This window comes from Rattus norvegicus, chromosome 14, assembly GCF_021556685.1.
Source record: "Rattus norvegicus strain SHRSP/BbbUtx chromosome 14, alternate assembly SHRSP_T2T, whole genome shotgun sequence".
Lineage (NCBI taxonomy): Eukaryota > Metazoa > Chordata > Mammalia > Rodentia > Muridae > Rattus > Rattus norvegicus.
In genome coordinates this window covers 20,338,292-20,366,023 of record NC_141547.1, presented here as the reverse complement: position 1 = coordinate 20,366,023, position 27,732 = coordinate 20,338,292, and the positions used below count along the sequence as shown (strand labels likewise).

Sequence of the window (27,732 nt, the reverse complement as noted above, 5' to 3'; positions counted from 1 at the left end):
TGGTCAGTGCTTAGAGAGTGGACGTGGAGTCTCACTCTGGTCAGTACTTAGAGAGTGGAAGTGGAATCCCACTTTGTGCAGCTGCTTTTGCAGTCCGTGAGGATCCTCTGGCCACGGAAGGGGGGACGCCCCAGTCCCGCAAGTTGCGGCCGTGGAAGACGTTCCACGGGCGGAGAGCGGTCGGGAGAGCCCGACTGTGGGCAGTCAGGAGGACCTAACTGTGGTTTTCTGGAACCAAGGATACGGAGGGCTCCTTCTACCCAGGAGGGAGTGGATGCTGAATCCCACCCCATCTGAGGTAGCGTTTGGCTGGCTGTATAAGTCCAAATGTGGGCGAGAGTGTCTAAACGTGTTAGTGTCTATTATCTGTGTTCTGTTTCTGTGTTTGGTGTTCTTTTTCTTTGCCATGGGGCAGACTGTGACAACCCCTTTGTCTTTGACGGTGGACCATCAGACGGACGTGAGAGCAAGAGGACACTCTGGAATCCTGTTGGGAGGTAGAATCAGATGGTCCGTCTCATCCCAGAGGCAGCTAAGGTTAAGCTGCAGTTTGGGCCAGGTACTGAAGGTACCAGGCATCTGTGGAAATTGGTTATAGGATACTTTGTCTTGATCTTGTTTGTCTGGTTTGTTTTCTGTGGTATTGTGGAGTGTCTTTTTGGCTTTTGTTTCATTTTTGGACTTTGGACAGACAACTGTGGTTGAAATCTTGGACTGACGACTGTGTTTGAAATCATGAAACTGTTTGCTTTGTTCGTCAAAGAGTTTTACTTGGATCCCTTGGTGCTTAAGTTAAAAGTTAAAAATAATTTGCTTGAGAAAAATTGTTTTCTGCCAGGGAGTTTTATCTTTCTCTCTAGAGCCTCCTCCCCAAGGAGAGATGCCCCAGGTTGGGGGGCAGAGAAGCCCCTAAAATAGTTTCAAAAAGAATCTACAACAAACTGTGAAGAACTTTGTTTTGCCAGCCAAAATTTAGAATTCAGACTTTGGCTGTGGCCAAGGTCAGGATTAATGTTTTCTTTTCCATGGGCCTTTAGCCCAGTGAGACAGCTTGGTGAAGGACTACTACTGCAGTCCTGGTATTCAGAGACACGGAGAGAGCTATAGTTTTCTTTTTTTTTTAAAGGTTGGTACTATAGTATTAACAATCTCTTTATTAGATGTAAGAGACAGGAAGCCCCAGGTGAACTGGTTACAATTCTTTTGTCAGCTGCTTAGTATCTAGCACCCAGGTTCTAACCATCTCTCCATCCTTTTGTTATTAGTTGTTACTAGAAGCCTAGTGTCATTTGGAGGCTGGTTCTCTTGAGAGGCAAAACCACCAAGCTGACACTGAAGAGAGGTACTCCTTAAGGGAAAATCTAAGTCCAGAGAGACAGCCCGTAACAGATAGGCTGCCCCTCTGCTCGCCTTGCTGTTTCATAGACAAAGCTTGTGCTTATTTTTACAATGGCCTTTTTGTCCAAAAAAGGCCTCCTGGTTTAGCTGTGTGACGAAATGCTATTTGTCCTCTTCAGTGGACCTCTATTCTCTAGATTCCCTTCTTGTTTTCTCACCATCCCACATGAGATGCTTGTTAGTAACTGTTACAGGTCTTCTTTACCACTGAGGAAAGACAGAATCCTACTAGAGGCCAGAAAGAATGTTCCAGACATGGATGGAAGGCCCTCACTCCTGACTGTTGACTTCAATACCCCTGAAGGTAGGGAGTGCTCCGGGTCTGCCCCCAGGCTCCAAGGGTGGGTCTCCGAGGGGCTGGAAAATCCCCCACCAATCTGGTTAAGATAAGGAAAGGATATGAATAGAAAGTTACAGAAATTTAAAGGGTTAAGCTAAGTTGCTGAGAGTTAGTATAAGTTACAGAGAAAATAAGGTTGAAAGGAAAAAAAAGAGGTAAAAAGAGCAGGAAGCTAGGGAAGAAGAGACAAAAAGAAGAGGAAGTTAGAGAGCTAAAGAGAGATAAAAGACAAGAGAGGAACATATACTGGCCACAGTAGTTAGGGAACCTAGGAAGACAGTACCTGGCAACAGGAGAGAATTCCTGGCTAAAGATTGGTGTGCCTAATGCAAAAAAAAAAAAAAAAAAAAAAAAAAGACACTGCGTCAGGGACTGCCCCAGAAAGAACAAGAGTGGCCACTGGAGAGTTTCTTGGTCCTAGAGTGCTGGCTATGAGCAGAGATAGAAGGGAAGCCCGCTCAGTTGTTTTGTGGATACAGGGACCCATTGCTCTGTGCTCCTATGCCCCAGTGGGCCAATATCCAAAGACCTTGGGTACAGGGGGCTACTGGCAGCAAACAATACTTATGGACTGCCCGAAGAACAGTGGACCTTGGCGTGGGCCAGGTAACCATAGTTCATGGTCATCCCTGACTGCTCCTATCCCTTGCTCATGAGAAATTTGCTCTCCAAAATGGCTTGTGTGGACTGAAATGGCTGGGTGCGGCTATGTGTATGCATATCTGCAGACTGTGTATGTGGAGCTTAAGACCTGTCTCAGTGCACCAGTACCTGATGCTGGGAGATGTGTGGCTTAGTGCCATTCTGCCTGGAACACACTGTTCCTGCCTGCTGGGCACTGACAATTATCACCCAATCCAGGATTTAAACTGTGATACAGTGGCTGATGTTTTGCCTTTGAATAGAACGTCCCAAAAATGGGACCACTGGTCAGCTGCCATGGACTAGATTCTCCACTAGTTGGGGACAATCTGGTCAACTTGCTGCCCAATCCTGACCTGGAGCCACTGCAACATGAGTGTCAAGCACTGGCAGAAGCCATTGGGTGGAGAAAAGACCTCTGAGAATGGCTGATTGACCCCTGCTGAAAGCCGAGGACCTTGTCCACAGACGGGAACAGTTCTCTTCATGAAGGTCAGAGATAAGTGGGTGCTGCCGTGGAGGACAACACAATGTCATCTGGAATGGCTAAACCCCAACCCCCCAGCACGTCAGCGCCGCAGATGTCTTTGCCATCTCTTGGATGCCCTGATGAAGCCACCAACTGTGAGTACTATTCATTGCCCAGGATATCAGGAAGAAAGAGATTCAGTAACATGGGGCAGTAACAAAGCAGATTAAGTGGCTTATAAAATGGCTATACAGGAGTCTATTCTGGTTACAGGCCTACAAGAGACAGCCACGGGGAACTGGGATCGGACTAAAGGGATGGCCCCACTTAGAAAATACAATAGAAGAAAAGGCCCAAATTGCTTAAAAGATAAAAAGACAATGGCACACTTGAGGGGAAAGCTATACTCCCCAGAGAACAAAGAAAAGACTCACTTTGCCAAATACAGAAAGGGACTCATTTAGGAGATAAAAAGTTTGTCCAAGTAGTTAAGGTATATATAATAGACTTTAAGATTCTAGCCAGAGAGGCAGTAAAAAATATAAGGTATGTCAGTAAGTGAATGCTTAGCAAGCAAACAGGGCAAAGAGACCTAGAGAGTTTAGTGAAAAGTCGAAGTGAACTTCACTGAGATAAAGCCAGGAAAATATGATCACAAGTATCTCCTAGTGCTTGTAGATACCTTTTCAGGAATAGATAGAAGCTTTCCTCACCAAGCAAGAGACGGCCTCAGTAGTCATCAAGAAGATACTGGAAGAAATCTTCCCCAGGACTGGAGTTCCCAAGGTAATCTGGTCAGAAAATGGCCCTACTTTCGTTACCAAGGTAAGCCAGGGTGTGGCCAAGTATTTAGAGGTCGATTGGAAATTACATTGTATCTACAGACCTCAAAGTTCAGGACAGGTAGAGTAAATAGATAAAACTCTAAAAGAGACCCTGACCAAATTGACCATGGAGACTGGCGAAGATTGGGTGGCACTCCTTCCCTCTTGCTCTCTTTAGAGCAAGAAAAACCCCTTCCAGATTCAGCCTAACCCCCTTTGAGGTGTTACATGGGGCCTCAGCTCCTCTGACTGTATTAGATGATGTTACTGAACCAACATGTCATAGTAATAATGATTTATATGCCAGGCTAAAAGACCTACAGGTGATAAAGAAAGAAATCTGCTCACAGCTGGGGACCCCTGAGACATCTCATCAGTTCCAGGTAGGAGACTCAGCTACATATGATGGCACCGAACCCAGATACTCGAGCCTCACTGGAAAGGACCGTACCTGGTGCTGCTGACCACCCTGACAGCCGTCAATTCTCAGGCCTCACCAGCCTCAACTAGCTGTTGAGGCTGAGAGCTGGGACCTAGAGGGACACTCAGCATGTTTGCCCTGGGTTCCATCGGGATAGGTGTGGGAATAGGCTTGACTCACACAAAAAGATAGAGACACTTAACAAGGTTGGTTTGAGTCTTGGTTCACTCGGTCTCCCTGGATGACTACCCTACTCTCTGCTATATGGCTGGGCCATTACTAATAATTTTCTTGGTTTTAGTTTTTGGACCCTGCGTGACAAACAGGTTAATTGCTTTTGTTAAAAATTGAGTGGGCGCTGTGCGGTTGATGGTTCTGATACAACAGTACCAGTCAGTTAGGACAACTGGTGAGACCAAATAGGAGACTTGATATCAAAATTCTAAAATTAGAATTACTTAGTAGAAGGAGAGGGGAATGAAAGGAAAATTGAAAATTGAAAGACTTCTAATTGATGTTAAATTTTATGGATAATAACAAATCCACAATGTCACAAATCCACTATTATAGAAGTTACCACAATGGTTTCAGCATTGTAAAAATTCCTTTCCCTCAACCCACAAAGACTGCCTACCCTCTCCTGCATGCCTAGAGGCAATGATACTTAGATTCTCTGTAGATTTACTTCTTTCAAAATGTTCTTTAATTTGAGTCAAATCATATGTAACTTTCCTCCATTGAGGAGTTAGTTAACTAACTCAAATTAATTGTTCCTTTCCTTTTGGAAACTAGATGATTCATTATTATGAAATAATAATATATTTCAATAATCAGACAAGACATATTTTACTGTGAACTGGATATATGAAGAGGAAAAAGTACATGAATGTTCCTACGATCAGTTCTTTCTTTATATAATTCTGTAATAGTATGTGGCATTCACTTGTGATTCACAGCCCACCTCAGCACAAGGAACAAAGGGCCAATATTAGATTATTTATACTCTCTGAAGTCAGATAAGATGCCAGAACATACTTTCTTTTATTTGGCAGCTGTTTGTTTTAAAACACTGTATTTATTTCAAAATGGTCAATTTCCTTTCTTCATCTGAATAAAATACAATTTTTTTTCTAATTTAATTTCTTCAATTTAATTAAATGGTGAGGCTTCTAGTCATGAGCTATCAAAAAAAAATTGTGCAGACACTAGTCAAATTAGCCTTATGTTTGAACTTTAGCAATGACTGTCCTATAACTAAAAAACTTTAGACTTTTTGGTACAAGGAGAAACTCTTGGTTGTCATGTTTGATCCTGAACTTTTACCAACTGCTTTTTGCTCTTATAACTTTGTCCATTGATGTTAGAAGAAATTGATCTTGTTGTATTCCTAACATGAAAAAATGCCCAAAGTACTATAAAACATCACTTTGCTCTTTGCTTCCTGTAAATAGTTCTAAGAAGCAAGTTAAGAAATGTTGCAGAAAGGGAACACAGGATATCTCATTTGCGTCATTTCATATGTGTCATAGCCTGCTCACACTGGGTAGCCTGCGAACTGCTAACCATAGCCCTTTGGGTGGGGAGCCTAGATCTCAGGATTCCAAACTGAAGCTCCCTCAAGGCCTGAGCCCCAGGCCATGACTGGCCACATTAAGCATATCCTGGTTTTAAACAAGGAACTAGCTCCTTCTCCAAACATCAGGGCCTCGGGAAAGCCTTGGTTTCCACCAATTCTGACTGTCCTGAGATCATGCAACCAAAAGGAAACCAAAGGCAATAAGACAAATTTGTAGTATCATTCTAATCCTTTTAGTGTTTCTATCTCCAAGTACTGAGACTCAGGTATGATTCCCATATCTAATTACTCCCCCAGATCTTAGAGCCTACAGTGTCTAGGCTCTGGGGCTCAGAAGTAAACTCTGAAGATCAGAAACCTTATACGTAGCTAATCTAAATTCTGGTCCTCTATAACTATACAACTGTATAGTGATTTCTACTTTTTAGAGGAACTCCATTTTCTATTATATTTTACTATCATTTAGTAAGTGAATATCTCTTGTTAAAGTCTTTAATTGTATGGTAACCTTAAGAGTTCAATACAGGCATGCCTGGTACTGGACACTAAAACCTATGAAATTATATACATAATGGTATGAACAAAGAGTGTAAGTCACAGCCAGCAAAATTCCTTATTATTTTATTAAGTGTTAACAAAAGACAAGATTTATAAAAATTAGACTATGCCTCTACAATCTTGCTTTAATTTACACATTAAAACTATGTCCTAATCATATGTCCCAAACTATGTCCTATGTTCTATTGCTGGAAAGAGACCATGACCATGACAACTGTTATAAAGGAAAGCATTTAAGTGGGACTGACTTAGAGTTTCAGAGGTTACATCCATTGTTGTTATGCAAGAAAGCATGCCAGCATGCAGACAGACATGGGGATGGAGAAGTAGATGAAACTTCTACCTCCAGATCCTCAGACAAAAGGAAAAGAGAGACATTGGGCCTAGTTTCTGGTTTTTTAATCTCCAAACTACATCCCTAGGACATTTCCTTCTAAAAGGCCACATATAGTCCCCAAAGGTCACACCTTGGAATGCCTCTCAAGTAGTCTATTTTATCGTGATCGAGGATTCACATATATAAATGTAATGGGGTCCATTCAAACCACCATATACTATTAGAGAATCCTTCAAAGAATTCCAAAATATCCTTTAATGAACCCGACACAGGTGATGCTAGAATGCTGTCTTCCTCACAAGCTTGGTTTATTGAGTGGCACACTATACAGTTGTTAGATTAAAGCAGTTTTCAGAAAAGTCTGGTTGCCTTAGGTCAGTTGTTAAAGTCCTGCAGCTGCAAAGTAACAAAACACAAATTTGTCTCAACCATTCTCAGAGTGGACTCAAGACCTTTTCAAAACTTTACGAAGTTCACAAAAACAAAAGCAAATATTTTGTGTACTGACTACTAAACTGAATTGCACATGAATGGAATAATGTGTGTATAAGTTATATTAGCCTCCCATACCACAGTAACACCTAGGATCCCTCTAGCATTCCTTATTAGAGAATATACTGTTATGAAAAACCTTATTAGGCCTGAAAGGCTAGTACCTATACTGAAATAGATTTATTTTTTTTTGACATTTTTACCCAAACAATATAATATAATCATTATTTAAGTTTTAGTATATTTTCATTATTATAGTATAATTATAGTCTTTAAGTTTTAACTTGGTTATTCAGTTAACACCATTTCAAACATTAGGAAAAGGAGCTAAATAAATGCAATGTTACTGAGCCATGCAACGGAATAAATCTTATTTAAAAATCTGTAATTCACTTTGTCACCAGATCCAGGCAAGGAAAACTACTACAATGACTTTTCTGTTGTTATTTCACAACCACTGGGAATTGTTCGGATGTTTCTAATTGTAAGAACCTCACTACATAGTCCTTGGAACTTGATCCCAAATTTTGTTTTTGTGTAAAATAAAAGTCTAGTTAATACAATCTAATCCCTATAAGATAAGAAGTCTCCTCCCATCCATACCATATGAACTTATTAGTTTGAAATTTATAACATAAAATGTCATCTGTAGAAAAGAAAGACATAATTTTATATATATTACAGATAAGAAATTTTCAGATTTGTTTCCTGAGTTCAAAACTTCATTTTCTTAGTAATGGTAAGAGACAATATAACCATAGAATTTTGCTCCTGTATTTAAAAAAAATAATGTTTTGTTTGTTTGATTTGTCTTTGTTTTTGTTTGTTTTGTTTTTTTCTAATTCTAAGGCAGAAATCACCCTCTTAGGTTAGTCAGACATCAAATCAGGACTCAATATCTCTGAGTAAGGCTGGAGTTGGGTAATGTTAGACACTTGTGGATGAGAGCATCCACAGACCTTGTCAAGGAACTGAAGTCTTTCCAAGGGAATTTATTGATAAATAGCAAGGTCAGGAGTGAGGTATACTTGCCAAACAGTTCTCATTTCTCCTTTCTCTCTGTGTTATAGATTAACAACACTCACAAGAAGGAATTTAGTAAGGTATTTCCCAGAAATACTTATGATCTACTATTATTTTTTTCTTGGTCTCTCCTAGAAAAGGCAAATAAAAAATGTCTTGCATATTCTATTGCCATGTCAGGAGATCTGAACTTTGTCCTGGAATTCTTAATTATAATTAATTGTAAATACTCTCATTTCCTTCCTAAATTTAATAACATTGTATGGTCTTAGCAAAGACATATTTTTGGAAACTATATTGATTTATTTCTAGGTCTTTTATTTTTGATATAGTTACATTATTTTCCACTTTTCTTTTCTCCCCAAAGTCAAAGTTTTGTGCTTAGTTTTGTGTTGTTGGCACAAACAGAAAGGATTTTCAAATATTTGGCATGTCAAATACTAGGACTTTTTATTCTTAAGACTCAAAAACAAAATAGAATTCATTTTTAGCCTTTTGTTCTATCAAACTATACTTCTATAATGTCCTTACTCTTTAACATTGACCTTTAAAATGAAACTCCAGACTTTCAAATCTTTCCCCAACAGGGATTGGCCCTGTAGCCAAAATAATATAAGCAAAGAGGCATTCAAAAATGCAGACAGTAGGGTCTGTAAAGAATGAAGTCAGAATTCACCTTAAAATTCCTCTCTTCTAACCTCTAGCAAAGGTCTCTTCTAGACATTATCTCAGGTATATAAATGTCTCAGGTATGAAGGAAATGTAAACAGCATATCTAACAAATGTGTTGAAGGTCTGTATAGTCAGTCCTATATCTGTGATCTTGGCAGGAAATACACTCTGTTGAAAGGAAGAAAGAAAGAAAGAAAGAAAGAAAGAAAGAAAGAAAGAAAGAAAGAAAGAAAGACAGACAGAAGGAGAAGGGAGGGAGGAAAAGAAAGAAAGAAAAAGGAAGGAAGGGAAAGAAGGAAGGAATAAAGGAAGCAAAGAAAGATGGGGTTGAGAGAATAAATTCCAATGAAATTAGAGGTTTTGGGTCCTGGCTTCCCCTGTTACTTAGCCACAACACGAAATGTAGGAACTTTATTATGCTACCATCTTTTATTTAATTGGCTATTTTATTTATTTACATTTCAAATGCTATACCTTTTCCCTGTTTCCCCTCCAGTTTCCTCTCCTGAAAGCCCCTATCCAATCCCTCCTACACCTGCATCTATGAAGTGCTCCCCTACCAACCTACTCACTCCTACAATTCCGCCCTGGAGTTCCCCTACACTGGGTAATCTAGCCTTCACAGGACAAAGGGCCTATCCTCCCATTGATGTCTAAAAGGCCATCTGCTACTGCATATGTGACTGGATCCATGGGTACCTCCATGTGTATTTTTTAATGGTAGTTTAGTTCCTGGGAGCTTTGGGAGGTCTGGTTGGTTGATATTGATGTTCTTCCTATGGGTGCCTCTTTGGTCAGTTATTGGAGCAAAAGTGTTGGTCTCACTTGTAAACTTAGGAGTGACAGTACTCCTTAGAGACCAGCTCTCTCCAGGCAGGCTTTGGGTATGGAGAATTTTACCATAGATTTTTAACTCCAGGGTGCAGATGGAGACCTGAAGGCATATGTCACCATCTTAACAAGTTATTTAACTGCTGTATTTTTCATAATGAATTCATCTTTGCCATCTTGCATAATCACTTGCTTTTTTCTACCTATGATGACAATAGTTATGAGAACAAAATAAAATCTTTCAGTTCTGAAAAATGATAAATGTGCTCTACTTTACGCAGTATAGAATTCTCTGACAATTTTTTTCATGGTACTAGAAGGTACCATACAAGGTTCTTTCCAAAGGAGAAAATCAAGAATAATCGCACACTGATATGATACCTATAAATAGCAACAATGACCAGCAGGGTGCAATAACCATAAGAGTACAATAGTGGTACACATATTTTGTGGTTAACCAACAAACAGCTTCTTAGTTCAAGTTAAGGCTCAACCAACAAGAATATGCTTGTTGCTGGATACCCACCTTACAGATCTTGGTGGAGAACCCACAACTGCCATCTTACTAAACCAGTATAACACCTAAACTATGTTCTAAATATTTGCCCTTATACCTACAGGTAAGTGTAGTCCTCACCCTTCATTGGGTAAACTTGTCTTTGCAACAGATTGGAACCATTAAAGGAAGCCAAATTTGATCAAAGTGCAGAGTTGTGGAGGCCATTGACCCCAATACAATAGTAACACAAATTTTGAACTTTGGATCAAGGGCCATTGTGAAAGAAGGGTTAGAAACATCAAATGAACAGGGTGTTTGCTGGATGACCATGTCTCCCAGAAATGTCAGATAGACTATTCATAAAGTCTCACCAATATAGCTATCTATATATGACCTGAAAAAGAAAGGCACCAATAGACATGTTATCGTGGAGTAGGGAAGGTTAGGAGACCTCAACCTTATACAAAGATCTACAACTAAGGAATGCTGAGATTGGGAGAAATCATCTTCTCTGGGGAAGAGCACAACAACTGGTTATCTAATACCAAGCAATCAGCTCTGAAAATATTTACACACAAGTAATATCATGGAGACTTATGTAGGCTGTTCTTCTGTATTTGTACATACATAGATGTGTAACATTATTTTTGAAGAACCCATGAACTTAAGATAAAATAGGAATGAAATAAATGGGAGATGTTGGAGAGACAGAGGGAGTAGGGAAAAAATTAATTATAATCTAAAAATGTTTCAAATATCCAAGCAACATTTAATTTACTTCTAAAAACAAACAGGCATAGTGCTTTCCTTACTTCACAAATTTCCTTTCATTTCTAATACATGGAAAATTTATGTGTATAGCAATATATTGCTTTGTGGTAAATTTCTTTATAATCTATTATCAGTAAACTTTTGCTTTGTTATGTATTTTATATTTTAATATACCTGTGGTGAACCAAAAATAGACTAAAAGAGTTAATATCTTCTATAGATGCCCCCTCTGGAAAGGTGTGTATGATGGCCATGGGGCAGCCCGGAACATTATCCCTGAATCCATTGCTGCTGCCAAGGCTGTGGGCAAGGTCATCCTGGAGCTGAACAAAAGTTCACTGGTACTGATTTCTGTGTTCCTGACCGCAGTGTATCCACTGTGGATCTGACATGCCGCCTGGAGGAACCTGCCAAGTATGATGACATCGAGAATGTGGTGAAACAGGAATCTGGGGGTTCACTGAAGGGCATCCTGTGCTACACTGAGGACCAGATTGTCTACTGTGACTTCAACAGTGACTCCTACTCTTCCACCTTTGATGGCTGGCATTTCTCTCAATGACAACTTTATAAAGCTCATTTCCAGGTATGACAATGAATATGGCTACAGCAACCAGGTGGTAGACCTCATGGCAAACATGGCTCCAAGGAATAAGAAGCCTTGTTCCACCTACCCATCAAGGACACGAGCAAGAGAGAGGCCCTCAGCTGCTGAGGAGTCCCTGTCCCAATTTGGCCCCCAATACTGAGCATCTCCCTCACAGTTTCCATCCTAGATCCTAAAAATAATGGGGGGGTGCTTAGGGAGCCCTACTCTCTTGAATACCATTGATAACTTTCGCTACATCCATGAAAAAAGAGTTAATATGTAAACACCATTTAAGCAGTGACAGTTACTGCATTGTTAATAATGGACACCGAATAAGGAATGCTATCATGAAAGTATTAGCTTGGGTAAAGCTGATGAAGAACACATAATATATCAAATGTGACAAATCATAATGGAAAAGAATGTAAAACTGTTTTGTTAAATTTTCAACTCTTCCCTAGTTTAGCGAGGCTCCACAGCTGATGTACCCTGAATGTTGCTGTTTTCCAGGGTCTGCATCCTTGGGTGCAGACAGCCCCCAAGGCTTCACAGCCCGAAGGCACTGCAGCTCAGTAAGACAGCAGCCAGGCATCTGGGTGACATGATGGAGATAAGCTGCAACTATCTTACTGGGTAGACCAGATGAACCTTAAGTTTCAAACCTCCTACCTCATCCTGTGTGTGTACAGAGATCACAGACATGAATCACCACATTTTTCTGGCTAGCTGGCTTCTGTAGCACTTTTTAAAATTGCTTTAACATTTTAATAAAATTGCATCATTTCTTCCTTCCCCTTCCTCCCTTCAAACACTAAAATGTATGGCCCATATTTTTCCAAATTCATGGCCACTTCATCATTAATTGTTGTTGAATATATATTTGCATATATTCCTATTTCTGTTTGTGTTCCTAAATATGCAAATACAACCTGCACAGTCTGTATGCTACCTATATGTGATTTTTCAGTGCCAACTATTTTATATTAGATAACTAATTACTGCTCTCTTCTCTGGAGAAGCCTATTTCTCCCAGTCTCAGCATTCCTTAGTTGCCTATAGTTCATTTTTAAATAATTTTTATTGGATATTGTATTTATTTATATTTCAAATGTTGTCCCCTTTCCTGGTTTCATGTCCCAAAACCCCCTATCTGTCACCCTTTCCCTTTCTTCTATGATGGTGTTCCCCATCCCATCCACACACACCCTCCTTACTCCCTGCCGTGACATCCCCTTACACTGGGACCAAGGGCCTCCCCTCCCATTGATTCCAGATAAGACCATCGTCTGCTACATCTATAGCTGGAGCCATGGGTCCCTCCATGTGTTTTCTTTGGATGGTGGTTTATTTCCTGGGAGCTCTGGAGGTCTGAAAGTCAGCTCCTTCAGTCCTTTTCCTAACTCTTCCTTTGGAGTTCCCATGCTCAGTCCAATTGTTGGCTGTGAGCATCTACATTTGTATTTGTCAGGCTCTAGCAGAGCCTCTCAGGTGTCAGCTATATCAGGCTGCTATCAACAAGCACTTTTTGGCATCTGAAATAGTCTCTGAATGGCCTTTCCTTTAGTTTGTGCTCCACAGTTTGTCTCCTTATATCTTTTAGACAGGTACAAGTCTGTGTTAAAACTTTGGAGATGAGTGGGTGGCCCCATCCTTCCATTGAGGGCTTTGCCTAACCTCTGGATATGGTCTCTTCAGGTTCTGCATCCCCTTTGTTGGGTATTTCAGCTAATCTCATCCCAGTTGGGTCCTGGAAGCTCCTTATTTTCCTGGCATCTGGGACTTTCTGGTGGCTATCCCCAGTTCCCCATCTCCCATTGCTCCATATCTCTGTTCAATTTCCTAACCCTCGGGATATCACACCCATTCTTCCCATAACTAATCCTTCCCCTCTCTTTTGCACAAGACCCTTCCATCTTTTCTCTCCTCTGATTATTTCCAGATACACTGAATCTAAGAGATCAGAAAGTCAGGGAGAGCCTTAAACACATGGACACAGCAGAAAATTTCCTGAAATCAATACCAATGGTTTATGCTCAAAGATCAACATGGACAAATGGGACTTCATAAAATTGCAAAGCTTATATAAGGCAAAGAATACTGTCAGTCAAAAGATTTGGAAAAGATCTTTAGCCTACATCCAATAGAGGGCTAATTTCCAACATATACAAAGAACTAAAGAAGCTAGACTCTAAATAATCTTATTATAAAATGGGGTACAGATCTAAATAAAGAATTCTCAAATAAGGAATATGTAATGGCTGAGAAGTACCTAAAGAAATGTTCAACATCCTTAGTCATCAGGGAAATTAAATCGAAATGACGCTGAGATTCCACCTCATACCAGTCAGAATGGCTAAGATTAAAACTCAGGTTACAGCAGATATTGGCGAGAATAGGGAGAAAGAGGAACATTCCTCCATCGCTGATGGGACTGTAAGCTGATATACAACCACTCTAATCAATCTGGTGGTTCCTCGGAAAATTGGACATAGTATTTACTACCTGAGCACCTAGCAATACCACTCCTTGGCATATAATACAAAATATGCTCTAACATATAACAAGGGCACATGCTCCACTATGTTCATAGCAGCCTTATTTATAATAGCCAGAAGTTGAAAACAACCCAAATATCACTCAAAAGAGGAATGGATACAGAAAATGTGGTACATCTACACAGTGGTATGCTACTCAGCAATTAAAAACAAAGACTTCATGAAATTTCCAGGCAAATGGAAGGAACTAGAAAATATCATCCTGAGCAAGGTAACTCAGTCCCAAAGAATACACATGATATGCACTCACTTATAAGTGGCTATTAGGCAGGTAGCTCAGAATACCCATGATACAACTCACAGATTACATGAAGCTCAAGAAGAAGGAAAGCCTATTGTTCCTCACAAAAGGGTTAAACCCTCTGAGGTTCAGCATTTGCATGTCTATTCATGTCTTTATTATTAAGTTTATATTTATACAATTTTGTTGATGAGTCTTTATGGGGTAGCCTAACAACCCTAAGAGACATTTTCTCACAGCAATCTCTGGATCCTCTGGCTCTTAACAATCCTTCTGAACCTCTTAAGCAATAGTTCCTAAGCCTTGGGTAGTAGAGGTCTGCTGTAGATGTATCGGTTAGGGCTCGGCTCCACAACTCTTCATATTGGTAGGTTGTTGGTTTCCATAAATTTTAACAATGTGTAATCTGAAGTCCAAAGAGTTACGCAGAGACAGGTATCTGGGCTGCCAATGGACTAGTTCCTAACAGAGTGCTACTGGCAAAGGAAGGCAGACTTTTTAATTTGGAAATCTGAAGAAACAACTCTAGATATTAGTGATCACATAGGAATCCATTACTCCACCAAATGTCCAAAATTAATTTCAGACAAGTGACTATGAAAGAAGGAAGGGGTCTATGATCTCTACCGTTTGATACAGAGTTTCTCTAATAGTGCCAATTGGGAATGCAGAAAACCCACCTTCTTGATAGACAAGACTCAGCAATGCTACTGAAAGAACAAAACGATGACTTTATAGTCCATTGTCTCTTTTTTTTTTTAACCTAACATTTTTTTTTAATTAACTTGAGTATTTCTTATATACATTTCAAGTGTTATTCCCTTTCCCGGTTTCCGGGCAAACATCCCCCTCCACCCTCCCCTTCCTTATGGGTGTTCCCCTCCCAACCCTCCCCCCCTTGCCGCCCTCCCCCCATAGTCTAGTTCACTGGGGGTTCAGACTTAGCAGGACCCAGGGCTTCCCCTTCCACTGGTGCTCTTACTAGGATATTCATTGCTACCTATGGGGTCAGAGTCCAGGGTCAGTCCATGTATAGTATTTAGGTAGTGGCTTAGTCCCTGGAAGCTCTGGTTGCTTGACATTGTTGTACTTTTGGGGTCTCAAGCCCCTTCAAGCTCTTCCAGTTCTTTCTCTGATTCCTTCAACGGGGGACTTATTCTCAGTTCAGTGGTTTGCTGCTGGCATTCGCCTCTGTATTTGCTGTATTCTGATTGTGTCTCTCAGGAGCGATCTACATCCGGCTCCTGTCGGTCTGCACTTCTTTGCTTCATCCATCTTGTCTAATTGGGTGGCTGTATATGTATGGGCCACATGTGGGGCAGGCTCTGAATGGGTGTTCCTTCAGTCTCTGTTTTAATCTTTGCCTCTCCCTTCCCTGCCAAGGGTATTCTTTTTCCTCATTTAAAGAAGGAGTGAAGCATTCACATTTTGATCATCCGTCTTGACTTTCGTTTGTTCTAGGGATCTAGGGTAATTCAAGCATTTGGGCTAAAAGCCACTTATCAATGAGTGCATACCATGTATGTCTTTCTGTGATTGGGTTAGCTCACTCAGGATGATATTTTCCAGTTCCAACCATTTGCCTACGAATTTCATAAACTCGTTGTTTTTGATAGCTGAGTAATATTCCATTGTGTAGATGTACCACATTTTCTGTATCCATTCCTCTGTTGAAGGGCATCTGGGTTCTTTCCATTTTCTGGCTATTATAAATAAGGCTGCGATGAACATAGTGGAGCACGTGTCTCTTTTATATGTTGAGGCATCCTTTGGGTATATGCCCAAGAGAGGTATAGCTGGATCCTCAGGCAGTTCAATGTCCAATTTTCTGAGGAACCTCCAGACTGATTTCCAGAATGGTTTTACCAGTCTGCAATCCCACCAACAATGGAGGAGTGTTCCTCTTTCTCCACATCCTCGCCAGCATCTGCTGTCACCTGAGTCTTTGATCTTAGCCATTCTCACTGGTGTGAGGTGAAATCTCAGGGTTGTTTTGATTTGCATTTCCCTTATGACTAAAGATGTTGAACATTTCTTTAGGTGTTTCTCAGCCATTCGGCATTCCTCAGCTGTGAATTCTTTGTTTAGCTCTGAACCCCATTTTTTAATAGGGTTATTTGTTTCCCTGCGGTCTAACTTCTTGAGTTCTTTGTATATTTTGGATATAAGGCCTCTATCTGTTGTAGGATTGGTAAAGATCTTTTCCCAATCTGTTGGTTGCCGTTTTGTCCTAACCACCGTGTCCTTTGCCTTACAGAAGCTTTGCAGTTTTATGAGATCCCATTTGTCGATTCTTGATCTTAGAGCATAAGCCATTGGTGTTTTGTTCAGGAAATTTTTTCCAGTGCCCATGTGTTCCAGATGCTTCCCTAGATTTCTTCTATTAGTTTGAGTGTGTCTGGTTTGATGTGGAGGTCCTTGATCCACTTGGACTTAAGCTTTGTACAGGGTGATAAGGATGGATCGATCTGCATTCTTCTACATGTTGAACCAGCACCATTTGCTGAAAATGCTATCTTTTTTCCATTGGATGGTTTTGGCTCCTTTGTCAAAAATCAAGTGACCATAGGTGTGTGGGTTCATTTCTGGGTCTTCAATTCTATTCCATTGGTCTATCTATCTGTCTCTGTACCAATACCATGCAGTTTTTATCACTATTGCTCTGTAATACTGCTTGAGTTCAGGGATAGTGATTCCCCCTGAAGTCCTTTTATTGTTGAGGATAGCTTTAGCTATCCTGGGTTTTTTGTTATTCCAGATGAATTTGCAAATTGTTCTGTCTAACTCTTTGAAGAATTGGATTGGTATTTTGATGGGGATTGCATTGAATCTGTAGATTGCTTTTGGTAAAATGGCCATTTTTACTATATTAATCCTGCCAATCCATGAGCATGGGAGATCTTTCCATCTTCTGAGGTCTTCTTCAATTTCTTTCCTCATTGTCTTGAAGTTCTTATTGTACAGATCTTTTACTTGCTTGGTTAAAGTCACTCCGAGGTACTTTATATTATTTGGGTCTATTATGAAGGGTGTCGTTTCCCTAATTTCTTTCTCGGCTTGTTTCTCTTTTGTATAGAGGAAGGCAACTGATTTATTTGAGTTAATTTTATACCCAGCCACTTTGCTGAAGTTGTTTATCAACTTTAGTAGTTCTCTGGTGGAACGTTTGGGATCACTTAAATATACTATCATGTCATCTGCAAATAGTGATATTTTGACTTCTTCTTTGCCGATCTGTATCCCCTTGATCTCCTTTTGTTGTCTGATTGCTCTGGCTAGAACTTCAAGAACTATATTGAATAAGTAGGGAGAGAGTGGGCAGCCTTGTCTAGTCCCTGATTTTAGTGGGATTGCTTCAAGTTTCTCTCCATTTAGTTTAATGTTAGCAACTGGTTTGCTGTATATGGCTTTTACTATGTTTAGGTATGGGCCTTGAATTCCTATTCTTTCCAGGACTTTTATCATGAAGGGGTGTTGAATTTTGTCAAATGCTTTCTCAGCATCTAATGAAATGATCATGTGGTTCTGTTCTTTCAGTTTGTTTATATGATGGATCACGTTGATGGTTTTCCGTATATTAAACCATCCCTGCATGCCTGGGATGAAGCCTACTTGATCATGGTGGATGATAGTTTTGATGTGCTCTTGAATTCGGTTTGCCAGAATTTTATTGAGTATTTTTGCGTCGATATTCATAAGGGAAATTGGTCTGAAGTTCTCTTTCTTTGTTGTGTCTTTGTGTGGTTTAGGTATAAGAGTAATTGTGGCTTTATAGAAGGAATTCGGTAGTGCTCCATCTGTTTCAATGTTGTGGAATAGTTTGGATAATATTGGTATGAGGTCTTCTATGAAGGTTTGATAGAATTCTGCACTAAACCCGTCTGGACCTGGGCTCTTTTTGGTTGGGAGACCTTTAATGACTGCTTCTATTTCCTTAGGAGTTATGGGGTTGTTTAACTGGTTTATCTGTTCCTGATTTAACTTCGATACCTGGTATCTGTCTAGGAAATTGTCCATTTCCTGAAGATTTTCAAGTTTTGTTGAATATAGGTTTTTATAGTAAGATCTGATGATTTTTTGAATTTCCTCTGAATCTGTAGTTATGTCTCCCTTTTCATTTCTGATTTTGTTAATTTGGACGCACTCTCTGTCTCCTCTCGTTAGTCTGGCTAAGGGTTTATCTATCTTGTTGATTTTCTCAAAGAACCAACTTTTGGTTCTGTTGATTGTTTCTATGGTCCTTTTTGTTTCTACTTGGTTGATTTCAGCTCTGAGTTTGATTATTTCCTGCCTTCTACTCCTCCTGGGTGTATTTGCTTCTTTTTGTTCTAGAGCTTTTAGGTGTGCTGTCAAGCTGCTGACATATGCTCTTTCCTGTTTCTTTCTGCAGGCACTCAGCGCTATGAGTTTTCCTCTAAGCACAGCTTTCATTGTGTCCCATAAGTTTGGGTATGTTGTATCTTCATTTTCATTAAATTCTAAAAAGTTTTTAATTTCTTTCTTTATTTCTTCCTTGACCAGGTTATCATTGAGTAGAGCATTGTTCAATTTCCACGTATATGTGGGCATTCTTCCCTTATTGTTATTGAAGACCAGTTTTAGGCCGTGGTGGTCCGATAGCACGCATGGGATTATTTCTATCTTTCTGTACCTGTTGAGGCCCGTTTTTTGACCAATTATATGGTCAATTTTGGAGAAAGTACCATGAGGAACTGAGAAGAAGGTATATCCTTTTGCTTTAGGATAGAATGTTCTATAAATATCCGTTAAGTCCATTTGGCTCATGACTTCTCTTAGTCTGTCGACATCACTGTTTAATTTCTGTTTCCATGATCTGTCCATTGATGAGAGTGGGGTGTTGAAATCTCCCACTATTATTGTGTGAGGTCCAATGTGTGTTTTGAGCTTTAGTAAGGTTTCTTTTACGTATGTAGGTGCCCTTGTATTTGGGGCATAGATATTTAGGATTGAGAGTTCATCTTGGTGGATTTTTCCTTTGATGAATATGAAGTGTCCTTCCTTATCTTTTTTGATGACTTTTAGTTGGAAATTGATTTTATTTGATATTAGAATGGCTACTCCAGCTTGCTTCTTCTGACCATTTGCTTGGAAAGTTGTTTTCCAGCCTTTCACTCTGAGGTAGTGTCTGTCTTTGTCTCTGAGGTGTGTTTCCTGTAGGCAGCAGAATGCAGGGTCCTCGTTGCGTATCCAGTTTGTTAATCTATGTCTTTTTATTGGGGAGTTGAGGCCATTGATATTGAGAGATAGTAAGGGATAGTGATTATTGCTTCCCGTTATATTCATATTTGGATGTGAGGTTATGTTTGTGTGCTTTCATTCTCTTTGTTTTGTTGCCAAGACGATTAGTTTCTTGCTTCTTCTAGGGTATAGCTTGCCTCCTTATGTTGGGCTTTACCATTTATTATCCTTTGTAGTGCTGGATTTGTAGAAAGATATTGTGTAAATTTGGTTTTGTCATGGAATATCTTGGTTTCTCCATCAATGTTAATTGAGAGTTTTGCTGGATACAGTAACCTGGGCTGGCATTTGTGTTCTCTTAGGGTCTGTATGACATCAGTCCAGGATCTTCTGGCCTTCATAGTTTCTGGCGAGAAGTCTGGTGTGATTCTGATAGGTCTGCCTTTATATGTTACTTGACCTTTTTCCCTTACTGCTTTTAATATTCTTTCTTTATTTTGTGCGTTTGGTGTTTTGACAATTATGTGACGGGAGGTGTTTCTTTTCTGGTCCAAACAATTTGGAGTTCTGTAGGCTTCTTGTATGTCTATGGGTATCTCTTTTTTTAGGTTAGGGAAGTTTTCTTCTATGATTTTGTTGAAGATATATACTGGTCCTTTGAGCTGGGAGTCTTCACTCTCTTCTATACCTATTATCCTTAGGTTTGATCTTCTCATTGAGTCCTGGATTTCCTGTATGTTTTGGACCAGTAGCTTTTTCCGCTTTACATTATCTTTGACAGTTGAGTCAATGATTTCTATGGAATCTTCTGCTCCTGAGATTCTCTCTTCCATCTCTTGTATTCTGTTGGTGAAGCTTGTATCTACAGCTCCTTGTCTCTTCTTTTGGTTTTCTATATCCAGGGTTGTTTCCATGTGTTCTTTCTTGATTGCTTCTATTTCCATTTTTAATTCCTTCAACTGTTTGATTGTGTTTTCCTGGAATTCTTTCAGGGATTTTTGTGTCTCCTCTCTATGGGCTTCTACTTGTTTATTTATGTTTTCCTGGAATTCTTTCATGGATTTTTGAGATTCTTTCAGGCATTTTTGCGATTCCTCTCTGTAGGCTTCTACTTGTTCTCTAAAGGAGTTCTTCACGTCTTTCTTGAAGTCCTCCAGCATCATGATCAAATATGATTTTGAAACTAGATCTTGCTTTTCTGGTGTGTTTGGATATTCCATGTTTGTTTTGATGGGAGAATTGGGCTCCGATGGTGCCATGTAGTCTTGGTTTCTGCTGCTTGGTTTCCTGCGCTTGCCTCTCGCCATCAGATTATCTCTAGTGTTACTTTGTTCTGCTATTTCTGACAGTGGCTAGGCTGTCCTATAAGCCTGTGTGTCAGGAGTGCTGTAGACCTGTTTTCCTCTCTTTCAGTCAGTTATGGGGACAGAGTGTTCTGCTTTCCGGCGTGTAGTTTTTCCTCTCTACAGGTCTTCAGCTGTTCCTGTGGGCCTGTGTCTTGAGTTCACCAGGCAGCTTTCTTGCAGCAGAAAAGTTGGTCTTACCTGTGGTCCCGGGGCTCAAGTTCACTCGTGGGGTGCTGCCCACGGGCTCTCTGCAGCGGCAGCAACCAGGAAGACCTGTGCCGCCGTTTCCGGGAGCTTCAGTGCACCAGGGTTCCAGATGGTCTTTGGCTTTTTCCTCTGGCGTCCGAGATGTGTGTGCAGAGAGCAGTCTCTTCTGGTTTCCCAGGCTTGTCTGCCTCTCTGTAGGTTCAGCTCTCCCTCCCACGGGATTTGGGTGCAGAGAACTGTTTTTCCGGTCTGTTTCCTTCAGATTCTGGTGGTGTCTCAGGCAGGGGTCCTGCCGCTCCTGGGCCCTCCCCCACGGGAGCCCAGAGGCCTTATACAGTTTCCTTTTTGGCCAGGGATGTGGGCAGGGGTGAGCAGTGTTGGTGGTCTCTTCCGCTCTGCAGCCTCAGGAGTGCCCACCTGACCAGGCGGTTGGGTCTCTCTCTCACAGGGTCTGGGGGCAGAGAGCTGCTGCAGGCCGGGATCCGCGGGTGTGGGACTTCCGGTAAACACAGAACGTGCCCGGTCCTAGAGGAATTCTGCTTCCCTGTGTCCCAAGCTCACCAGGTAGCTTTCTTGCAGCAGAAAAGTTGGTCTTACCTGTGGTCCCGGGGCTCAAGTTCGCTCGTGGGGTGCTGCCCACGGGCTCTCTGCAGCGGCAGCAACCAGGAAGACCAGACCATTGTCTCTTTATTGTCTTCCTTGTAAGCCACGCATCTAGAATAGCTTAAGTGATGTTGCAGGCTAGGGAGGTTTTAAGCAAAAATATTAGTTTTCAATTCACTAAGTAAATAAAGTTTCTAGAACTGCAAATCATAAGATACAGAGAGTTCACAAACCATTCTTTGATCCTGATCATCCAGGAAACTTACCAGGTACATCCCTACCTCTTACAGGAGAAATACTGACTTGGAAATTTTTTATTTGAATATCCAGAAAAAGATGACTGCACTGTTAACTGAAGAAGCACAGACAATCTCAAAAATAAGCAACCAAACAAAAAAGTACATGAACAACATCACCACCAATAACAAAAATCCAGAGTATTTGCATCTTTGTGAAAATTTGTAATCCCATACAAGTAAGTATACTTTAGAGCGAAAAGAAATTGAGAATTTTTTTTTGTAAAATGATATCCTTGCACAGATCAGTTGGGATTGATAACCCTGAAGGTACCATTGATCCTTAGGAAGATGAGAGGTCAGGTATTTGATGAAATCACACAAGGGCATGTGAGGAAAGCAACCAGCCACCAAGTGTGGACCAAAAAAGTAGAATATCAAGGAATTGAGATACTGTATAGCAGAGGAGAGGAGAGAAGTGACCGAGAAACCTTTAGGTTTGAGAGGTGTAGAAGCTTATCCTCAGAAAAAAGTTTTCCAAAATTGTAATCCAGGATATTTCAGCTGGTGATTTGTTTAAAAATTTCATTAGTTTAACTGAGAGTGTTTGGGACAAAACCTATACAGTGCCTTCAGAGGGGCACAGTACTATCTCAGGGACAATGTCCCCCATGTCTTCAGTAAGAGTGGAGGGAATGAAGCCTTTCTGAGGGAAGGCAAAAGCACTGTAAGAAGAATCTTCAAGCACAGAGATAAAGGAAGGATCCTTCACCAAGCGCTGTATCATATGGCAGTAGATAATGATTCAGCTATATGGAGGACTCTCTTGATGTGAACAGCTTCCAACTTGAAACCATTTTGTGAAAACACATCTTTGTTGTTTTTTTATTATTTATACAGTGTAGAGACTTTGAAGGTTCTGTATTTTATACTGGATAGCCATTTTAGCTATAAAATGTTCCTTACTCCAATGATACAGCAGCACATTAAAGATGGCATTCAGTTAATGGAGAGGTCCTCAGTGGCATGACATCAGGGGATCCTGGGTGTTGTTGCAGATAACAGGACAGTGCAAAATAAATGATTCTAGTTGCATAAACGTTTTCAAGGGATTGCCTCTTGGGGGCAGAGTACTAGTGACATTCCTATTATTTAATGGTGGTGTTTTTGTATTTTTTTCTGTAGAAAACTTAAATATGGGATGTAACTTACATGAAAAAAATGCTCTTTTGGAGGGAGTGTATAAGGATAATCCTTTTTGCCCTGTGTGAAGATGGTTGTCTTTATCAAATGCTGATTTCTATACCAGCAAAGAGTTGACTGGCAAAGACAGGCTAGACTTAGGAATTGTTATTTTTATGAAGCACCAACTGTATTGGTGTAACATTTTTTCTAATGGTTTGTAAACATTTGTACATATTATCAACCATCACCTTCTGATTGGTTAATAAAGATCTGATCAGCCAATTGACTGAGCATAAGAAAATAGGTGGGTCTTTCTAGTTGGAGTTGGAGAATCCTGGGGAGATGAGGGGAGAGAGAAGGAGAGAAAAAGGGAGAGAGGGAGTTGGTGAAGAAGGAGGAGGAGGAGGAAGAAGAGGAGGAAGAGGAGGAGGAAGAGGAGGAAGAGGAGGAGGAAGAGGAGGAGAAAGAGGAGGAGGAGGGCAGGGAGCAGGAACAGGATTATCTTCAATGAAATAAAGATGACAACTATGAGGAGTGAAAAGAAGAAATGGCTATGAGGCAGAGGGTCCAGGAGGACTCAGGCGGGACTGGTCACCAAGTGACTTACATGAGGATACACAGGAAGCAGAGCAAGCCACGGGGAGACTCAAACTGCAAAAAAACTTGGGGACCTATAGTTTGGATGTAGATAGCTTAGAAAGTTAGAATAGCTCAGAACCTGCCCAGTTTAGGCTTGCAGCTTATTAACAAAAAATACCATGTGTCTGCGACAGTTGCTCAGGAGCTAAAACAGTTAAAGTTTTCACTATTTCCTTGCATTTAAAACAAACAATGGTTTTAGTTAATATGAATGGTGTATTGCTATACATAAAATATAGTTTTAGACAATTTAAAAGCACATGTAGTGACATATGTTCTATGGGTTGATAAAAGTAGAAAAATTAAAACCAGGGCATGTTCAAACAATAAACTATGTCTCTTTGCACCCATAAAGAAAAAAAGATAATTCCATAGGACAGTAAGAATGACAAAAGTATTTTTCTGTTATAATGTGACCCATGTGTCCTTTAAAACTATAAATCAAAGCCACTGCTTCCTTATGGTTCTTTTTCCAGAGTATGGTATTGCATTAATGGGAAGATTAATTAAAACAAGTATTGTACATAGGAATTAGTAAATACTTCCTTGAAGTTTCAGGAATGGGCATAGGAAGGCTGGATATTATATCAAAGGATATAGGTAACATTTCTGGGAATGATGTGTTGAATATTACTACTAGTTGTAATATGTAGAGTGAAATCTTTAGAATAAAGAAGGCATGTCATAAGAAGGGGTATGTATGTAAATAAATACCCATTGAAAGAACCTGAGTTGAGAATATTTAAATAAAAGGAAGTATAACTTTTCAAAACAAAAAATATTCTAAGTGTAAGTTAAGTACCTGAAGAGATGTGTAGAAAGGTGCTGTATAGCTTTCTTGTTCCCATTGTACAGAGGCATAAACAAGGAAGCATATCTGGAGAAGTCATGGGGAAGGTTGCCTACTGGGTTAATAGGCCTAGGATGGTACACCATAAGGCTTCTTCTTAGACTATGATGCAAAGGAGGATTTGTGCAGAGATTCAAGTTGAGAATGAGCCAGACCTCAGAGTCCTGGGAGAAGAATGAAGTAAAACAAAGTTCATTCTTGAACTCTATTCATACTGACCATTGGAACAGACCATCAAGCCAATCATTTACTAGGCAAAGAAATGCAATTTGGCAGGGTAGAATGAGCTTGTCATAGGTATTAAACACAGTATTACCCAAGCTTTACAAAGCAGTGTCCTTTTATTCTGTGCCATGTTCGGGGAATACACAAAGGTGAAGAAATATTTTTTGTGTTTTGTTTGCAGAATTACATGTATTAGGCCACATTCAATATTGTCTATAGTGTAACAGAATTTTCAACATATTGATATGAGGAAGAAAATATTCCTTATCTTTATCCGTTGCGTTGGAAGTTTACAGTGTTCTTTGGTACGTGCAAAACAAAAAGGGAAAATTATTGGTTGCTGACTAATGATCTTGTCAGTCTGCATATCTTCAGCTGAGTGACATGGTATAATTATATTAGCTAATTATATTAGTAATACCCTTATGTTGTATAAAGCATAATATTACAAATATTAAGATATTTCTAAGTTTTCTTGTCAATAGAGAAATCACATATGCTATTTCAACATTTGTAAGAGAAACATTGGCTGAAGAAGTGAGCATTGAGGTATGAGGAGCTGGGAAGTGCTTCGTGTTCCCTCTAGTCCCTAGTGAGCACATACTGCCTCCCCTACCCAGTGCTAACCCCCAAATTTGGCTCAAGTATAGAAGAACTTGAGCAAGTTCTTGGACAACTTTGAACATGACAGAGGCATATAACTTTGAATTAATTCCCTTAGGCCCATATTCTCAAAATACATGATAAGGAAATATTTATAGAGGGTTATTTAGGGAGTTCATTTGACTTCTTTCTCTAAATATTTAATATGATTACCATGGAACTGAGCTATGAAGTTAGAGCTGTGGAAACACTGCATCTTCTCACAAAGCATAATGGAATGGTTTAGATTTTCAACTCTACCTGGAAGAGAACTTTAATTCATGGAGACTTGGAATAATCTCTTTAAAAGTTTCAAGTTGTTTATTGAATGTATAAAGCAACCATTGCACAATGTCCCATAGTCAAATAAGCTATCACAGTTGTTTAAGAAATAAACAAACACCTTTTAGAAATTTCATCTTTTTTTATCTAACACTGTTGGTGAGGATTTCTACCCTTAGGAACACATCTGAAAAAGTGACTGTTTCCACTGACACATGACTAAGGAAGTAGACATTCCATCAGGAAGCTTTAACCAGTTATAAGGAGGAATTTGTGTACAGTCCTTACAGATTATTTTTGTTCACTTTCTTGAACATTTGAAGTAAGTCAGAATCACAATAGCCAAATTTCCCTTTAAGTGAGTAGAAGGGAAGACAGTCTCTGGCCTCAGCATAGAAAAGGCACAATGTTTTATACGTACCAAAGAACACTGTAAACTTCCAAAGCAACTGATAAAGATAACAAATATTTTCTTCCTCATATCAATATGCTGAAAATTCTGTTACACTATGGAATGTGACCTAATACATGTAATCGTGCAAACAAAAAACATGAAAAAATATTTCTTCACCTTTATGTATTCCTGAACATGGCACAGAATAAAAGGACACTGCTTTGTAAAGCTTGGGTAGTACTGTGTTTAATACCTGTGACAAGCTCATTCTACCCTGCCAAATTGCATTTCTTTGCCTAATAAATGATTGGCTTAATGGTCTCTTCCAACGGTCAGTAAGAATACAGTTCAAGAATGAACTTTGTTTTACATCTTTCTTCTCCTAGGACTCTGAGATCTGGCTTATCCTGAACTTGAATCTCCACACAAATCCTCCTTTCCATCACATCCTAAGATGGGTTGAACCTCTCTGAGGACAACATTTTCTTCTATCTGCAAATATAACATACTATTTTTAATAATGTTGGGAATTGGTGCCTGCCCATGGGATGGGTCTCAAGATAGGCTGGATTTTAGTTGACCGTTTTCGGTCTTTGCTCCATCCCCCAAGCCCACAGTTCTTATAAATAGGATAAATTTGGGGAGGATAAATAGTCATAAGGGGCAGATGGAAGGAGGGACCTGGGAGGGAAAAGAATGGAGAGGAGAATGGGTGGGTTCAGGATCAGGTGTGGGGAAGGACAAGACAGATGGCCAGATAGCCATGAAAATGAATGGAAATCTACAACTGACGAAGGTGAGGTGGTGTGTGGGGGCATCTCCAGGATGAGACAGAGACCTGGGATAAGAAAGGCACCCAAGAATCAAAGGAGGATATCTTACCTGTAATTCCTTTCATTGGGGGATATGGAACTTGAAGAGGCTACCTCCTGTAGGAACCCACTGAAACAGTGGAAGCACCAAACACCCACAAAACTTTCAACTCTCTTCATCTTCTTATTGTCAGATTTGTCCAATCTCAAATAGTAAAGCAATGGTAAAAACAAACTAAATTATTACCTCTATATTAAAAATTTAAGACTAATACGTACATGTAATGCTACATATACACACATATATAGTTATTTTACAAATTCATGGAAAACACATATATTATTTTTAATACATAATGTTCAAAATAAAGATATGTTCTACTCTAGAAATAATCAGTCATTCACTCTATAATTTCATATATGTGTGTGTGTGTGTGTGTGTGTGTGTGTGTGTGTGTGTGTGTGTGATGGATTCCTAAATGTTTAAATACAACTGTTTAATTCACAATGTTTCTTTGTGTTTTCCAGGGTGATCTCTTTGTGTTGTATAATCCATAGGATATTTCCCTGGGAAAGAATATTTCTCCTCTCTCAGCATTCTTTAGCTTGATCTGACAAGAATGCCTCCTCTCTGAGGACTGGATTTTATGATACCTCAAGGTGCTTCCAGATGAGCTTGCAAAGCTAGGACACTATGAAGCACAACCAACAGCTAGACATGATAACCTTGAGGGTGCAGCATTAATATGTATGTCTTGGTGGTCACCAAACCTCTTTAATTGGGTTTAAGGCTTCCGCAACAGGAGGGAAACTGCAACTGGTATTGGAATCCTAGCCAACCAACTAACCAGGGATAGTAAACTCATGGATCTCA

The 27,732-nt window shown here is 39.9% G+C and overlaps 1 protein-coding gene across 50 annotated transcripts; it reads left to right on the top strand.

Moving 5' to 3' along the window:
* The first annotated feature begins 818 nt into the window (after positions 1-818).
* Positions 819-27,732, top strand: LOC148001265 (glyceraldehyde-3-phosphate dehydrogenase-like). Of its 50 annotated transcripts, XR_015636924.1 has the most exons (9): positions 819-1,126; positions 1,581-1,702; positions 2,849-3,004; positions 3,540-3,635; positions 3,981-4,056; positions 7,742-7,796; positions 11,223-11,439; positions 21,924-22,068; positions 26,433-27,253. XR_015636924.1 is itself a non-coding variant. In XM_087584524.1 (6 exons), the coding sequence occupies exons 3-6, from the start codon at positions 7,530-7,532 to the stop codon at positions 11,413-11,415; spliced, it is 255 nt and encodes an 84-aa protein (XP_087440650.1). In that variant the 5' UTR covers positions 2,745-3,635; positions 3,981-4,056; positions 7,462-7,529; the 3' UTR covers positions 11,416-11,439. The 50 variants fall into 50 exon arrangements, 1 of the variants encoding a protein (XP_087440650.1); XR_015636902.1 differs by lacking the exon at positions 7,742-7,796; XR_015636906.1 differs by lacking the exons at positions 819-1,126; positions 1,581-1,702; positions 7,742-7,796 and adding exons at positions 7,462-7,541; positions 8,128-8,160 and having other exon boundaries at positions 2,744-3,004; positions 21,884-22,068.